Source organism: Streptopelia decaocto (assembly GCF_964273445.1).
Source record: "Streptopelia decaocto genome assembly, chromosome: 23".
NCBI classification, from domain to species: domain Eukaryota; kingdom Metazoa; phylum Chordata; class Aves; order Columbiformes; family Columbidae; genus Streptopelia; species Streptopelia decaocto.
In genome coordinates, this window is record NC_138678.1 from 923,888 (window position 1) to 941,876 (window position 17,989).

At 52.7% G+C, this 17,989-nt stretch overlaps 1 protein-coding gene across 2 annotated transcripts in view; it reads right to left on the reverse strand.

The window, feature by feature from the left end:
* The window catches only part of RPS6KA1 (ribosomal protein S6 kinase A1), a 36,934-nt gene extending 19,745 nt beyond the window's left edge, over positions 1–17,189 (reverse strand). Inside the window, exons 1-2 of one of the 2 annotated variants that reach the window (XM_082071255.1) lie at positions 17,055–17,189; positions 11,386–11,430 (exon numbers count right to left, since the gene is read on the reverse strand). In XM_082071255.1, coding sequence (XP_081927381.1) covers positions 11,386–11,430; positions 17,055–17,117 — 108 coding nt within the window. In that variant the 5' untranslated portion in view covers positions 17,118–17,189. Of the gene's footprint in view, positions 1–806; positions 938–11,385; positions 11,431–17,054 lie in introns of those variants that run through there. The other variant, XM_082071254.1, reaches the window with a different exon arrangement.
* Positions 17,190–17,989: the final 800 nt, after the last annotated feature.

Consider the following 17,989-nt stretch of genomic DNA (forward strand, 5'->3'; position numbering starts at 1 on the left):
CTCCTTCGGGGCTGCGACTGGCGAGCACCGCGGCTCCAAACCCTGCGGTGGACGGGGAGCGATTGATTTCTGTCCCACAAGCACAGATGTCTCTGCGGGTCCATCCTACCAGCCACCTCCTGACACCCACAGCCCTTTTAAACAGATTCTTGCACCATCGCGAATTATTTGCTGGTCCTGGAAAACAAAAGGATGCCCCCAGCCGTGTCAGAGCTGAGGAGGTCGCTCGAGTCAGAGGAGGAGACAAGTTCTTCTGAACTTCCCAACGCCGCCTTCGAACCGCACGGATGGCTTAGTCATCCTAGATCAGGGGCTGGGGACGTACGTTCGGGGTTTTTCCAACACCGAGTTCAAAATACAAGCCCTCTCTCCTACTTTCCCCTTTTTTGAGGAAGGATTTTACAAGCCAGAAGCCAAGAGACAGGTTTGTTTTTGCTCGCGTTTTGTCACTTGGGTTGAGACAGTCACATCTAAATGCAAGGAGAAAAAAAAACCTGCAAGAGCTCGAAACAGATTACGCTTTTGGCATTTCGCTTCCTATTCATCAACAACTAACCAGAAGCTGTTTTAATTTCTGTTGCTTCAACACATGCTCTGGTCTCAAAACACTCCCCAATTCTGGCAGCACCTAGGAAAGACACTTCTAAGAAAGCAGTTTTACCACCAGAAAAGCCTTTTTCCGAAAGACAAGTCCTTAATTTCGACTAGATAAAGTCTGGCTCTCTAAAGTCAGGCTTTTCCCCAGCTTGTGTCCTGCAGAACAGAGCACAGCGCTGTATGCAGAGCAGATATGATCAGACACTTGCCTCCCGGATCCTGGGCTTGCTGCGAAAGAGGAGCCTCAGCATCTCCAAAGCTTTAGCCTCTTATTCTCCCATTCTTTGCCAACTGGCTTCGGAGCCGGAGCGCCCTGCAGCACCCAGAGCCGCACGAGAACCCCCAGTGTAGTAGTTACGTCACTGGGATGTATTTTGGGAGTTTTTTGCTGAAAGGAAGCTGCGGTTTCGTACGGGGAAATTGCATTGTGTGGCGATGGCTGCACAATACCGGCAGCCGAATGAAAACACTGGGTGGCTTTACGGGCGCTTAGGCATGGCTCTGTCCATCAGCAGATCTCAGCAGGCTTTTCAAGAGGATCAGTATCGTCCCCCGTGGCACAGAGAGGAAAACAGCCACACAAAGAGCAATTTCAGTCCCTACGCGAGGCAGCAACAAGCAACCACGAGCCTGTGCAGTTTTCTTCCCCGTGGCAGAGCGGAGGGGGAACAAAGTTTTGAGCCCTGTGGCTCTGAATCAGTTCTCTCCCAATTTCTGTGTTTGCAAGGAAAAGAGTGAGCCACGTGCTCCCTCCCGGTTCCCGTCAAGAGGCCATCTGTGTTTCATCTATGCAAAACAGATGCCCTGGAAGGTTTCAAAAGTTACCCAGCTGTGTGACCGGTGTCACTGCAAAGTCCTTTGCTGTTTTACAGAACCCCTTTAACTGTCCCCTCTCTGTATCTTAAAGAAAAGTCACGCTTCACGCTGAACTTCTTTCCAGCTCCACGCAACTTGTGCAGCTGTTGCTTAGTGCTGCTGCGTTAAACGGCTGCCGGGCCGCAGCCGTGTCCATGCAGAGCATCCCGAATGCTCCTTCCTGCTCCTGGAGCCTCTTTCCCAGGGGAAATCGCTCCCTCCTCGGTGGCAGGAGGCACAAGGGATCTCCCAACAAGTCTACAGCAGAGAAATACAGAAGCTGGAGCTTCAAGTTGCACCAGGGGAGGTTGAGGTTGGATTTAGGAACAGTTTCTTGCCCAAAGGGCTGTGGGGCATTGGAACAGGCTGCCCAGGGCAGTGCTGGAGTCACCATCCTGGAGGGTTGGACAGACGGACATGAGGTTCTCAGGACATGGGGCAGGGACAGGGGTGGGGAACGGGTGGACTCAATGAGCTTGAAGGGCTTTTCCAACCAAAATGATCCCGTGGTTCTATGATTTTAAGTCCCAGCATCAATAAAACTGGACACTTGAATAACCAGGGTCTGCATTTGCCCCCTGCCGGGATCCATTTACATCCCAGCGAGCACTGGGAACGGCATCGGGGAGGGAGGGACCAGGTTTCACAAGCAGGAAGGTGTTGGTGTGAAGAACTGAAGAGACCAGCTGCCGTCACACCAACACGCTTCAGAAACGGGACCAGTGTCCCCGTGCTGGACCAGAGGAGCGTCCCAGCAGATGTTCCAGCTGCTGCCCAGGAAGCTCTGGATGCAGAAAACCTCCGGCCACACGTAGGTCGTGCAGCCCCCTCACCAGCCTGGAAGCTTCACACTCCTGAACTTTTGCATGAAGTTATTTCATAAAACCTACTCCAGAGCAATAATGTCCCTGGAGGGAGCTTGAAATAAATGGGAAGCAAGAGACGCTGCAGCTCTGCAGAGGAAGCGAGGCTGGTTTTGCTGTTGTAAGGAGCAGAGAGGCAAAGGCTGCTCTGTCTGGAACATTTTTTTTAAAGTGGTGGTTCTCAAAAAGGGGAAGAAACAGAGAAACCTCCCTGGCTGCTGCTTCCCCTCCTGCAAAGGCCTTATTTGGGCAAGGCTGACGGCTGGTCTCATTTGCAACCAAAGAATTGGCCAGAACTTTTTTGCCTGCTCTTCTTTGGTGGATCACCCCCATGCTCCTGGGAGCCCCCAGACTTGACCCCCAGCCTGAGAGATCTCTTGGGACACCTGTCCAGAGCACAACCGCTCTTCCCCAAACAGAGTCACCCTTGCAAAGCCAAGGGCTCCGGCTTGTGGTACCTGCATCTGAACGGACCCACCAGCCAGCGCGGAGGAGCTGGACCCGTCTGGAGAGCAAGGACGGAGCGGAGGGAGCTGCGCCTCAAAAAAAGAGCTGTTTTGACGTGAGAGGAAGCGCTGCCCACAGCAACCAGAAGGTCATATCGGCAGCCGCAGATTTTAACTCGCTTTGCTGCCATCCACCGACTTCCAGGAAAGCAAAGGCAGGCGATGCTGTAGCTACCCCCACAGGAAACCTGCCCTCCAAGCGATGTCTCTCGAGAAGTTTGCAACTGTTTGGGGAACCTCTGGGGAGCTGAGAAATGTCACCGTGTACCTGTGCTACGGTCACCGTGTACCTGTGCTACGGTCACCGAGCTGGGACGGGAGAGGAAGAGGAAGGTTGGAGTGAGCAGGTGCTGCTCTCCCTGTTTATTCAGGAGACGTTTTGTTTCCCGGCCCCTGCCGCTCGCTGCAGCTTAGAAGAGAAGTTGAAAACAGAAGTCCGGCCAAGCGGAACATTTTGTGAGATGGTACTGATTTCATTCAGCTAAGTTCAAAACAAAAATAAACACCACCATAAAAAACCCAAACCAAACACCTGGGAGAATTGAACAGTTTCGCTCCATCTAATTCAGTGGTTATTGCAGTATCAAGGTTGTATTCAAAGATTAAACACCAGAGCCATTTCGCTTGCATACCACAAACACAAAGAGCAATAATTTGAAACCTCAAGCAGATTTTAAAACCTCTCCAAGAGGAGACTCTGTCCTGTTCCCTTGCACATGTTCCGACGGGTTCAATCCCAGCCCATAGTTGCCCTCCCTTCCAGGTACAAAACCTTGCGGGCTCTAGTTTTCCCAGCCCAGCATCATCAGGGATCCAGCAGCACTGCAGGGCTGTCTGCTCCAAGCGAAGGGCTGGCCGCTGCCTCACTGCGTTTTATAACACAGGGTTACTTTGCTTAGCACATGCATGCCCACGTCTGCAAAAGTTCAGGGAGAAAAGACCCGAAACCTCTCACTTGAGCTCCTCGGCCACTTCCAACCACGTTCGGAGCAGGAAAAGCGGCAGAAGAATTTCAGTTCTGGGGGGTTTTATAAAAGCGGGCGGCAGATGGATAAGAGGTGTGCCCACACCCCTATGAGACATCAAAGAATCAGAAACAGCTTTTGCTGGAGGAGGGAGAACCAGGCCGGTGTAAATCCTTGGGGTCGCAGCAGTGACACAGGCTGTGTCACCCCAAGGGGCTGAGAGCCCCAGGGGACCCTGCCCGGTCCCCACCGAGCACATTCCAGCAGGTGGCACTCAGAGCATCCTCAACGTCCAAATGTGTTTCTGTTGTGAACCAGGAGGGGAAGAGCAGCAAGAACCCATTTCACAAACACCCACCTCACGAACACCTTTGTGGGAAGGCTCAGCACCCCCACAACAAACCAGGGAAGCTTCCTGGAGGCTCTGCACCCTTTCCAGATACAAGCCACAAATGACCAGGATCAACTGAAAATGAGCAGTTTGGGCTCAAAATACAAGCCGGGGTAGAACATCTTCCCAAGTCCCACCAAGACGTTGTGACTGCTCAGTGCTGCTGCAGCGGCGAGAGAAGCGCCCGCAGGACTCTGCACCCAGCGAAACGAGATGCCAGAGAGAAAACACCTTTAACTGCCAGGAGATAAGGAATGACTTAATTGTGCAGCTTCTCCAGAACAAATTAGCCTGCATTTAGGAAGCATGAAGGACACCGCCTCGCCTCCCGCAGGAGGAAAGGTTTGCTCTCAGCAAATTCAGATCAACTTTCATAATGGTAAAACCAGGAGACCCCATCCCAGGCTTTTCTAAATTAAGAATATTCTCTCAGGAACCAGCGTTCAATCAATATCCTCTATTGAAGCACAAGGCAGTCTTGATACTTTCAGTACAGACACGGAGACCCTTTCTAACTGAATTATAAAACAGAACGCAGGCTTCCCAAGGAGCACGGAGCCGTGTTTACTGCCTCCGGAGTCATTGTGGGACGTGGAAAGTATTCCCTATCGCAGGAACGCAGGAATTCCATACTCCTCCCACAGCACACATGCTGCTGGCGGTTTTCTTCTTGCAAGACACATGAAAAGTGGTCTCAGGACGCGGTAAAGCCTTTTCTTGGTATCTGCCGTGTTTTGGTATGTGGAATAACCCAGCTCTCTCCCACCCTCCAGGACGGATACACACGCGAGATACATCGAGAGCGAAGTGACGCGTTTTCATGGTGGTTCTGAATTTTATTCAAAGTTTAAAAAGAAAAAAGAGCAAACAACCCATGTCTGGAACGCAGCCTGGGCTGTGCCTTCCCAGCACCCCGGGACGACCGTCCGCCGTAGCCAAGCGCAATTTGTCATTTAATGCTTGTAAAAAACACCGATGCAGCGCGTGGCCACCCCCTCAGCACAGCCGTGACACAGGGACACGCTGCCCTGCGGCCAGCACCGTAATCACCACCCATCCCCTTCCCAAACATCACCGGACGGGAATTACCATCACCCCGAACACTGGGAATAACGTGTTTTGTCCTGCTCCCCTAAAACACAAAATCCGCTCTGTTAAGGAGGTTTTCCCCCCGGCTCTGGTGGCAGAGCCATGGCCTCCCCTCTGTGTCACACCCTGCGCTGTCACCCGGTTAAATACACCGAGGAAATCAATACCGCCACGTCTCAGAGCGCTTACGGGAGCGCAAAAAGATACTGTTCCGTACCGCCAGAGCCACGCCAGAAGCTTTGTTGGGACCAAGGTTGCAAGTACAAGCGAGGGATAAACGCCCTGATTCTGTAGGGTGACATTTCCCGGCTGCGCACGGCAGGATTAGCGAGGGAAGGGCAGAGATTTCACACTGGGAAACCCTTTTTGCTTCAGAGCATCAGTGCAGTGAGATCGGCTGTTTCTGGGAGGCGATGCCGCTGCTCCCCTCGCTGCAGGCAGCCCCAGGCGAGTGGCTTCTCCTAAGGATGGAGGAAAAAGGCTCCGGGCCCAGCAGGAATCCTTAGAGCTGGGACTATCCTCCCCACTGGTCCCCAGCCCCTGGCAGGCAGCACAGAGCAACCAGGGAGGGAATACATTGCAGCTTCACCTGGAGCTGTGGAAGGAATTCACTGCTCGTGTCAAAACTAGGCTGCTGCTTCCAAATAAAGCTGAGACTTGTAAAGCTGCAGGAGCTTCTGAGATGGAAGGGACAGCTCTGGATCAGTGTCTGAGCCACTGAACCCCCCAGCAAACCAGCCAAGGGGGCTCAAAGCTCCCAGTTGCTGGGGTGGCATCCTCCAGAGATCCCACCCCACTCTGACCCCTTCAAAAATTAAATGTGAATAAGTTCTCTGAGCTCCTCAGGGTCCCCCGGGGTGTCAGCTGTCCCTGGCACAGAGGGAGGTGTCACCACCCTCAATCAGAGCCGGGAGCCCGCAGCTCCTCAGCGCTCAGGAAGCACCAGCAGAGCTCTGGGCTCGCTCACACGTCCTCCTGGGTCCACACAGAACCCCACGTCAGCAACCCCAACCCCCGGAGAGGCGGCCAGGATCCCTTGCTTTGCTCAGGAGCTCTGATGGGGAGATGGATGACACAGGTTTCCTCCAGGTACAGCACACACTAAAAGATTATTTCCATTTTTTTCCAGTAAAAGAGGCTTTCTGGAGGCAGAGCTTGAGGCGGTTTCTGTTAACTGGGGGATGGAAATGGAAGAGAAGAAAACAGAGCAGTTGTGATGGGTCGTGCTGCTCGAGCGCTGCAGACTCGGCTGCATTCCTCGTGTGCAAGTCCTGTAAACTGACCCCTCTTCAATTATTCATTAGAGTCTGCAGCTCATCAGAGACTCTGCTCCTCGAACAGGCATTTATTTGTATTTGTTTTTTTTTAAGAGCTCAGAAGCTTGCTGTTAACCATAGCCCAGCCTTGCCAAGGACGAAGAGCAAACGCTCTGGCAGGAACACGCCGAGCAGCTGTCAGGCATTACATTAAAAACAAACCCACTTGATTACTTGGACTGACAAGACGGAGCAGCCAGTTTAAACCAGGAGCTTTAGCACTGACAGGCTGAGAACGCCGAGCGTTGAGAGCCGCGGCCAGTCCCCGCGGTGCGGAGCGGGAGGCGCATTTCCAGGCAGCACCGTGCCGTGTTCCACGTGTTCTGCTCCCACCTGGTTATCCCGGGCGCTACAGCAGCGTGTTTCACCCAGAACAACGCACGCTGATGTGACGCAGGTATTTCTGTGGCCAGAAGGGTCTGCGATTCCTGTCTATAGCTTCTCCTGCTGAAGGTGCAGTGGGGGAGGATCTTGCTGCAGCTTTACCTGCCCAGGACACCGGGATGGAGCAGCAGGAGTCACGCAGAGCCGTGTCTTCCTCTTTAGCGCATTCCTGCTACGGTTTGCTGCCTAACAGCAAGGCTCGGCCTAAGCAGGTGGGGCCCCTCGAGCCTGGTGCGCAGAGCAAGCCCTCGCTGCCGTCTCAAAGGTCTCTTTTATGGTGCAAAGCAGAGCTGGGAGAGGTTATTTATTCACCTCCCCAGTTTTCATTGCGCACAGTGATTATCACCCAAGAACAGGCGATCAGCACTCCCCGCGTTACCTCCAGAGAGAGTGGGCACGCTCAGCTCCGCAAATCCACTCCTCTGCTCTTCATTATGAAGCGATTTCACTAATTGGGTGTTGTACTTTCGTGCATAATTCCTCACACTTGGCACCTTCAGGGAGCACCAGCTCACCCCTCAGCCAAGCTGGCTGCGGAACAGGCTGCAAAACCCCAATTACGGGAGGTTCCATTTTTCCACTGAATTCAAGCCCTCTGCTGCCGTTCCCCAGCTGAACAAGGACCGATCTCCAACGTACCTGACAATTAAAATCTAAAGAACATAGGAGAGAACGAGGTTCAGCACCTAGAGACCAACACACAGCACTGATCATTAGCCCCTGGGGCAGAGCAGCGTTTGAGAGCAGCTCCCGACCGGCACAGAAACGCAGCTGTGGTTAACTCAGGCCTGTCACAGGAGATGTCTCCTTTGGTGTCAGCCCAGGCTGTGTCAAAGGAAACAGAACAAGAAGAAAGCAAGCCCTGAAATGTGGAGGATATCAGAAGGGCAGTCCTGCTCTTCTACCATCACTATGAACCTGGAAGAGCAGCTCTTGTGCTCAGCATCCCACAGACATTGCACTGGAACCTTGCACCAACCATGCCGCTGCCATCCTAAAGCCAACATCAAATCTAAACAGGGTCAAACATCACCACCAAAGAGGAGAGGAAAGCAAAAAGCCGTCCTTGTACCTGTCTTTGCCAAAGGCTGCTGTTGAACACAACACTGGATCAGCAATCTGGTTTGGGGGATGCGGCCAGGATCGCCTGACAGATCACAGAACCACAGAATGTCAGGGGTTGGAAGGGATCTCAAAGCTGATCCAGTGCAATCCCCCCATGAAGCAGGAACACCCAGATGAGGTTACACAGGAAGGTGTCCAGGCGGGTTGGAATGTCTGCACAGAAGGAGACTCCACAACCCCCCTGGGCAGCCTGGGCCAGGCTCTGCCACCCTCACCCCCAACAAGTTTCTTCTCAAATTTAAGCGGAACCTCCTGTGCTCCAGTTTGCACCCATTGCCCCTTGTCCTGTCACTGGTTGTCACCAGAAGAGCCTGGCTCCATCCTCCTGACACTCCCCCTTTCCATATTGATCCCCAGGAATGAGTCCCCCCTCAGTCTCCTCCAAGCTCAGGAGACTGCAAACTCTTACAGCAAAGACGCACTGGGAACATCCAGATAAGCAAGAATCTGGGTATGAGCAATCTCCTAGATTGTCGTGCTCACTGTCAGGAGAGGGTTTGGCTTGGAATTCCTTATGGCTGCAGAGCTGGAATGCTGTTAGGATGACCCAGCTCCTTTCCCGTGACCGTGCGAAGGGCGGCGGACATTGCAGACAGCTCTCTGCCCGACCTGTAGGATCTTGCAGGCGTTTCCAAGATACTCCGATAAACGCACCGAGGTACGGTGCTTGCAGGGACTTGCGTACCACAATTGTTCTTGAAAGGTGAGAATCCACACAGGAATAAAAGCCGCAAGAAGTTGTGAAACGCACCAGCTCTCCTCAGTAGCTGGAGCTACAAAGGCAGCTAGAAAGCACTAGATCACAGCCTGCCCGGCCTAAAACATCCCCTCGCTACCTCTGAATTGACCATTTTACCATATCTAATGCCCAAAGACCCTAATGTGCAACAACAGCAGGTGAGATGATGACGGAGGCGTCAGACCCCATCGGTCTCATGCAACCAGCTGCAAAGTTCCCAACTCTTTTGAGGAACTCTTGGATTCCCTCCTTTGCAAAACACCTTTGGTTATTGCCCAGACAAATAACGATTGTACTTCTGGCAGCATCCCGCTTACAGGGACAGGGGGAGGGACGGCACTTCGGCGTGGGCGTTGAGTAAACGCCGCTGTCGCTGCTTCAGGCTATTTTTAGGAGAGATCACAGAATTAGCCGCAAAAGGAGAGCAAGTATAAACGCAGAATAAAGGTGCCTATTCCCCTTCCAGCTCTCCACGCACAGCTAGAACAGACGGGCACGGGAGGGATCCTGAGCAACCTTCAACTTGAGAACGGCCAACTGCAGATGTTCGCTGCCGCTTCTCCTTCTTCAGTCCTTGTTGTAGCCCGTGCCAGAAGGTGCTGCTGACAATGTCTACCCCAAAATGAACGAAATACAGAGATACTCAGCGCGCTGCCTGCTGCCCCAGTCGGCAGCACCGCAGCTGGTTCAGAGTCTGCCCTGAAATTCAAGGTATGTGTTTATAGGAGGGATCTCATTTGTCTGTCCTGGTGGGAAACGTACCTTGTACAAACTTGGAAAACGCGCCGAGGTTATTTCAGGAGCGCGTAGCAGAGCTTCACGTGCTCAAAATTTACCGAAAATGGGATTGTCGGACACCGCTCACAGGCATTTTGGCCACGGTGCCTTGGAAAAGTGCAAAGCGGGACACCTGCACCGGGCTCTCACGGTTTCCCTGCCGCCTTGGGCAACGTGGCGCTGCTGTGCTCCAGCTCCCTGGCTGCAACGGGACTTCGCTTCTGTGTCCCACAGAGGGACAGACAGGGCAGCCCCGAGTGCTTTTAGGCCTCTATCGCATGATCTTTCTGTGGGGCTGCACCTACAGATGGAATCAGACGGGGTTTGTCCCAGTGATGTCCTTCAAAGACAAAAATCTTCAATTACTTTTAAAGCAACATCCTTCAGCCGCTCTAACAGGAAGGCAGTTTAGCCGAGTGTTTGAAGATGCAAGAGGCAAAGTCTCAAGTCTTAGAAGCCCAGTTGGAATCCAACCAGAAGACAGAGATTATTTTTTCCCCATGCCAGAGATGCAGGCACAGTGAAAACCATAAAACCACTGTTCTCGGGGGAGGAAAGTGCACAGTCCCACTGACCTGAGTTCATCTGACCCACGCCAGATTGCTTTGCAGGCCGCTGGAAAAATGCCAGTCCAGCAACGGAGACAGAAATGCAGAACAAGGAGCCGAGATGCAATGGCAATGCTAGAAGCCCAGCATAAGTTCCTGGAAAAGAACTGGCTGAAAAGCAGTCGATTGTTTTTTAAGTTTAAATGTCTTTTACTAAAAATATAGACAGTAACCAAGTAGGAAAACAATGCAATAAAGCCCCTCTGGCCTTTAACACAGACGATGATTCAGAGAGAGCAACTGCTACAGGGCACTCACTGAGGGTAAGATCCAGGACAAACTCTTGACAACCCGCTCAGCAAGGTCTCCCAAGCCAAATCAAACATGTAGTGTCGTTCTTCACCGTTACAGCATGTACATATCAGAAAAGGAAATCCTGAAAGGCTTGTGATTGCCAGGCACTGATATGGCTCTTCTACCCTGTATTGCACGGCAGAGAACTATCGACACAATTAGAAAATACCCATGCTAAAAACATCAGTCCTCCATCTCGTACTTGGACGTACAAGCGCTCTTGTACTTCTCATGTCAGAGAAATCAAGTCCTTCAAGATCATGCTGCTCATGTGTGGAGCAAGAAGAGCTTTCGGTGTCTGAAGAAGGTCCAGCAGATGAAGATCCTTGCCCAAAATGTGGAAGACAGGAGCTCAGTTCCCTCTACCACTCCCTACTGATGCCAATGGGGACACAGAGGTCACCCTGGCAGAAGTGGAGCTTCTCCCAGTCCCACCAAGGCAGGAGAATAAACAGATACCAGGCACTCAGCAAGGACAGCTGTGCCAAAACCATCAAATACTCTTGTATTTCTCATCCCATCTAGCAAGATCACAACATAGAGAAGGGTGTAAACACAGCACTGAAACACCCCAGGGATTCTCTTTCCTAACCCTCTACTACAACCTGCAATCCCTCGACTCCATGCTGGGTTCAGGTGGCCCTTGGGAAACTTTCCAGATGTGTATGGCTGACCAAAGGGACAGAAAGGCAGAGGGTCGGTCTTTTCTGTTCCCCTGCTCCAGTCCCTTTCACTCCCACACGCACTCATCCAGATTACAAAGCAGCAGCTTACAGGATTTAAAAATAGCCGACCCCGACCCATTCCCCAAGTCGGCTCACACCCCAATGCAGCTCAGAGAGGTGACTTAAAGATATGACCCCAGAGCGTTTTTACCTTGGCTGGAGGATTGCCACCTTCCTCTGGAGCAGCCTGTCCATTCTGCAAAGGAAGAGAACCCGCCGTCAGCACACGACAAGCACAAAACAACTCATTTAAAAAAGAGAAAAAGACGCTTGTCCAGAGAGTCTCTCCACACCGCCCCCAAATGAAATTAGGGCTGTTTATATATCAACCATCACTTGTGGGGTGAACAGCACCTCTGCAGTCCTCAGCTGTGGGTCCCCAGGGCTGTGGGTGCAGAAAAAGCTCTAGAGACACAGTTGTGCAGCCACTTCACCCCATCCCTCCTGCATCACCCCATCCCTCCCGCATCATCCCACACCCACGCTGTGGTTACCACTGGGAGCAGCAAGCAGGTAAGATCAGGTGAAGATGAGAAAGCAGTGCTAGAGTACATTTAACAGGCATTTTGCCATGACGTTGGCTTTAATATGAGCATTTATCAGTTATTTATTACCCTATCACAGCTGATAGCACTGCAGGGAGCCCGTACCACCCGCTTGGCTCCGGGCCACCTCTGGCCGGCACGTCCAGCTCCTGGAGCTCTGTACAAAGTCACAGCAGGTGACCTGAGCCACCCGGAGTGGCACCGGGCCGGTCACACCAAGCGCTGATCAGGTTCAGCGCTGCACTGTGCCTGCAGAAGGCGGCAGGAGCAAAAGTGGGTGGTTTTTAAATAGACGTAGATACTCAGAGCAGGGTAGGCATGTACAAAAGGTTTTCTGCAGGCTGTGGAGAAAAACAAGGGCAGGAAGATTTTGCTTTGACATCTATTTGCACTACAGTCTCAGGCTCAAAAAACATGGAATTCTTCTCTTTCTTTAAAAGAACGAGGCAAATTTATTCATGCTTCTTCAGATGTTATAGCCCAAGAGAAGAGATGCAGTGCAGAACCACCACACCAGCCGAGGAGAAAATCACCTGCAATATTTGCACTTCTGTGGCTCCACTCTGGGCTCCATAACGCACCTTCTTACCAACTTCAACTTAACTTCCGAAGTATTTTCAGCCAATGACTGAAAAAACCAATAGCACTACCACGCAAGCCAAGTTCTTCCAGGGGAACGTTGCCGTGATGTTTACACGGAGCTCTTGGTGCCATTAGCACGAAGAATAGCTAAGAAGTGAAGTAAGATTTTGTTTATGTGTAGCCTGTACAAAGAGGGGGAAGACACTGTGCTCAAGATAACCAGACTTGGAAACATACTTATGTTTACTGGCTCAGCTGTCACTGATCAACAATTCATAACTCACTGCTAATCAAAACCATAGCTCAAGGAGGGCTGTTTATATCTAAAAAGGCATAAGAAGCAGAATTTCCATGTCGGACAGAGGGAATCAGTGTCCGTACAACAAATCTACAAGGTACATGTTAAGAGAAGGTTGAGTTGATGCCCAGGACAAGCTCTTTAAGGAATGCAGGGTCTGTCCAACCCTTTGGCTTCAAGGATAAGCCAGGAGACACCAGATCAGCCAGACCTTTGGAGTGCTGCATTTCAGCATCCTTGTCCTGCTGCTGACAGAAACCCGGCCTACCTGGGGATGGAAGGGACAAGGAAAGGAAGAGAACAGTGTCCATCCCAGGGAGCTTTCCTGGGTGTACGTCCGTGGTCTCAGAGGGATGAAGCTCCTGATGCAACAGTCACTTTCTCGAGCTGACATAAGGCAGATGTGTAAGGAGAGATTTGCAGTATTTAGAGCCAAGTGCTTTCCTTCTACCCCAGAGCAAAACCAGCCTTTATTCCCTCATATGGAATTCAAGAGCCATTTGTAAGCGTCCAAGATGGAAACGCACGCACAGCTACAGACTCATCACCTCCCCAGATAAAATACGGCCATTCGCCACGTCGTGGGCAGAGCTGAACTAGTCTGTGGCTTTCTCGGTTTGACATTTGCCTCTTTAAAATGCTTTATTTCTGCACTCCCCCTGCATACCACGCACAGCGCCTGTGTGTTCGCCTCTGTGCCAGATACCCTCTGACAGCGCATTGTTCTCAGGGTTGGAAAGGAGCCTCCTGAATGTCCCACTCCAAAAACAACCCGAAGGTGTCCTGGTCGGCAAGACCTGCTGCAGGAGGGGGGGACACACCTTCCCTCGGGTGCCCAGGGTGGTGGCAGAGCAGGGTCTGGGCTCCAAGAAGTCAGCATGAGCCTCAGCAGGGACCAGCAGCTTGTCCCTGCAGCTCTCCATCCAGCCCAGTGCTGGGGCGAGCAGAAATGGGGATTACGGAGCTAATCTGATGGGCACGTGGAGCGGCAGCCTGGCCGCGATGGCTCCTCTGGGCGAGCGACAGCTAAAACCGCCCAAGAGGTAACACACAAGCCCTTCCACACACACGCTGCTCCAACGAGCTCTCGATCGCGTGCAGAAAGGTGTGCTGGAAAACAAGTGTATTCGGTTACGCAACTGCCAGCCTGGCTGAACTTGGGAGATATTTATCTTAGGACATCTTGCATTTTAAATCCCTTTAATTCCACATAATCCGCACCACAGGGAGCAATTTAGAGGCCAGGCCAGAGCTGCTGTGATCTGAAAGCAGGACGGGTCTCACCCTGGCAGGACCGTGCCCGCTCCTGCTGCCATCGAGGGCTGCGCTCTATAGTTAGCACCATCAGCACAAATCATCCCAGATTATCGACATCTCTCCTTAAAAGGCAGCCTGCTGTGACTTCTGGGCCTCTAGGTTTTGACTAGTCACTTTGGAGATGCCCATATACAACACAACAAGGGTACCAGGGACCCAGAGATGCTCAGTGCCCCAGCTGATGAACCGTGAAGCACTCCAGCAGGAAGGGGTGGGGGAAGAAACCCTTCACCCCAGAGCTTCTACTACTTCGACACATCTTACTATTACTAAGTGGAATTTATAGATCTTCCCTATCGCAGTTCAGAGAGAGGAAATGATTCTGCAAAAATAAAGATCTCCAAAAGAACTCGTGTAGCCCAACCAGACTGAGGAGTCCACACACAAGCCATATCAGAGACGACAGTCGCTCAGCTTCCTCCCCTACCTTTTGATCGTTGCTTCACGCGTTGTTCAGCTAAGATGTTTGAAAAAGATAGTTATTCATTAAAAGCTCCTGCTCAGTAAAGGATGATACACATATACAGGCAAAAATAATTAGCTTGAAGTGGTTGGGTTTGGCGTAAGCCCACGTCAGTTGTGTTGCTGTACGTTTGTGCAACAAGGCCCGAGTTTAAAGAAAAGCACAGCGCGATGACAGTATCCATCGCTATAGCGATGAAGTCATTCAACTCCACTCTCTATTGCTTGGACTCTGCCCCAGCCAGGTTTTTCTACTACATAAGCAATATTCTGAATAATATAAGCAGCAGGGACAACAGAGGGGAAAAAAAAGGAGAAAGAAAAAGCCTTACGAAGGCAGCTCAGCCCTCAGGACAGAGGGACTTGTCTCCTGCAAGGGCGAAGCTCGAGCTCCCACTGCCCCCATGTTTCACCAACACAGCTCCAAGCAGGCTGGGACAAGGGACAGCGGGGACAAGGGCACCAAACGGGGACAAGGGACACCAAACAGGACCCATCCCCAGCAGCAGATGGCCAGTGTTTCCCAAACACGGTGGAAAAACCCCAAATCTCGGCATGACAGGACTGATGCCTCCACCGGCGCGGTGACAGCACCTCTGCTCCATGACTCAGAAAGCAAAGGTTGGAGGAAGCCGGTTTCTAACCTGGATGGCAGCGATCCCAGGGCGATTTACGTAACTGATGTTCCAGAAAAGTCTCCTCGGTTTCTCAGTGGTGCCACCTTGCCCAGGAGCAGTGAAAACTTTCTCCTTGGGCCCCTACCCTGGGTGATTTTTAACGTCTCAAGATGCAAAACTCACCCCAAGCCCTAGTCCCCCTCTGCTTTTCACAGATATGCTGCTGGAAATAAGGGAACCCTCTAAAGCCTGGCCCAAGCGATGGCAGCCAGGTTTAGAGGTGAAGAGCATCTGTGTTATTTTCCTTGCTGGAGTCAAGTGCATGTACCTGCTCACCTCAAAACAAAGGGAGGTAAATTACTAACGTCCCACTTGTGATCCTGAGATGTGAAAAGACTGATCTGCAGAAATAGCACCTGCAAGCGGCTCCTGAGCCTGACCTAGAGCTCTGGCCAAGGTGAGAGGGGGGAAGGGGACAGCTCAGAAGCCAGAGGCAGGCCCTCCAGTTTCAGTTTATAATGAACACACCCGTCGCTAATGCAATGGGGAAAACAGCTCTTGCTGCTGCCACCATCTTCACAAATGACAAATACACCGGACCCCCCCAGCCGCTTCCGCGCAGAAGAGATCCCGTGATGCTGACACAGCGCCCGCCTGGCACCTGGGAGACCTGGGATTAAGTAGTAAACCAATCTCACCCACGGCATTCACCGCCCTGGGCACCGGCATTAGTTTCCTCCCATTATGAGTCTAGTTGCGTTGTCTCGCTTTTCAGGCTATTTTCCTACTTGGGAAGAGAAAAAACCACAAATAAAAAGCCCTGTCTCCCAGCAATAACCTCCACCCTGGCTCGGGGCGCACCGTGTGGTTTCAGGAATCGCGATCGAGTCACCGCAGGACTTGCCTCCTCTCCCATTTTTGAGCACAAACCCACCCTCGTGACTTCACAGCAGATTCACTGAGCCCACCGCACCTTCGTGCCCACTGCTTGGCACCCGCAGCACCCTCCCCACAGCTCCCCACCCACACCGGGGGGCTCTGGGAGAAGCCGTGATGTATTTGGCCGACAAAAACGAGGCAAGCACACCTCCCACGGCAGCAGTGGAGAAACGCTGCCTCCACTCAAAACCCAGATCTCTTAAGAGGCAATTTTAAATAGGAACGAGCAAATCTGACCGATGAACCATCACGATGTCCCTAGGCACGATGGAAGAGCGTGGCAGCGCTGAATCCAGCCAGAACGGTGGAAAACATCAAGACCTAAGGAAACACCTGGGACAAAATCCCCACCACCCCTCTGGCTTCTCCAGGAGAGCCGCTAGTTCCAATTTGGATGAGAAGATGTTTAACTAAAGAGTGCCAGAGCACAGTGCCTCAGCTGGCTGCTCTGCGACGGGTGAGAACTGCTACAAGCTGTCCCTTCCTCCTGAAATGGCTGTGATGCAAGCCTGCAGATGTGGACAGATGCTGTGCACCGTCCTGCACATCTGCCTTGGAGGTCTTAATTAAAAGGAAAAGAGCAAAGCAGGAGGAAAGAGCAAATATCCAGTGAAAGTGACACAGGACCGTGATCGGAGTTTGAAACGCAGGCCTGGGAGAGCGAGCAGGGGGGCGGATAACGAGGAAGCCCGGAGGAGAAAGACCCAAAATCTGAGGAATTTATCCCCCGGGCCTTCAGCAGGGACCGTTTCCCTGTGTGTCTGGGAGGAGCCGGACGCGCACGCCGCTCGCCGTCCCCGAACGCCCAACGCCAAGGGCAGCGGCGCAGCCGGGAAGCCCCCGGCGCCCCAACCCCGACCGCCTGCGCCCCCCCGGACCCACCAACCCCCTCCTCGGGGAACCACCCGGGGCCGGCGTGACCGCAGCAGCCGGGAGGGTCCCTCCGGGAGGCCGGGCCGGGCGCTCCTTTGTTCGGAGACCCCCGGAGGTGGCGGGGAAAGCGGGAGGGAAGCGGCGCGGAATCCTCCCAGCCCTCCCCAAGCCGGTGTGTCCCGCTCACCTCCGTGTCCAGCTGCACCAGCTCCATGTTGGGCCAGGGCTCGGCCAGCTGGGCGAGCGGCATTCTGCCGGCGGCCCGGGGCTCGCAGCGAGCCCGGCGCTGGGCACCGGCTCCCCGGGCCGGCCGGGAGCGGCGGGGCGGGGCGGCAGGGGCGGGGCCGAAACCTCCGGGAAACACCGCTCGGCCTGGGGAGGGGATGGAGGGACAACGGGGAGGAGATGCCCCCGTTGTGGGGGTCGCGGGGAGGCTGGGGGTCAGGGCTTCCCCCTTCCCTGTGCGATTCGCTCGGATTTTAGGATGAAAACAGAGGTTCCAGCTGCTGGGAAGGTGAGGGGGCAGGCACTGTGCGCTCAGGTCTAGCAAAGGAATCCTCAAAAGCACCGGAACGGCAAACCTCCACTGAACACCACCCGGCACTGAGTGTTCCCACTTCTCTCTGCCTTGGAAAGATGGGGTTTTGTTTTGTTTTTTTCCTGTACAGTTTCACACGATGCTCCAGAACACCAGAAGAAGAGGTGGTGAGGATAAACTCGGTGACACAATTCAGTTCGCTGCTCTAAGCAGGAAACTGCTCTGGGAAATCCGGATTCCAAGTTTGAGATGCGCAATGAGTCACTGCTCATCACCGCCCGCAGTGCAGCCCCTCGCCTTCCCTACAAAACGTGGATAAAAGCACATCCACCTTTCTACGGTGCAGCCCCCCACCTTCCCTACGAAACATGGATAAAAACACATCCACCTTTCTCCGGTGGCTGGAGATCCTCAGAGAAAAGATGCCTTAAGCACAAGTGTTCATAATTCATAATTATTCTCACCGGCTAGGTTTCTCAAATAGGAAAAAGTTCCCTTCTACTCACATGGTACCAAAGCGCCGTGTTTTCATGTTACATTATAAAATTACTTGTTAAAAACAAATTATTTTTTTTAAAGGGTGC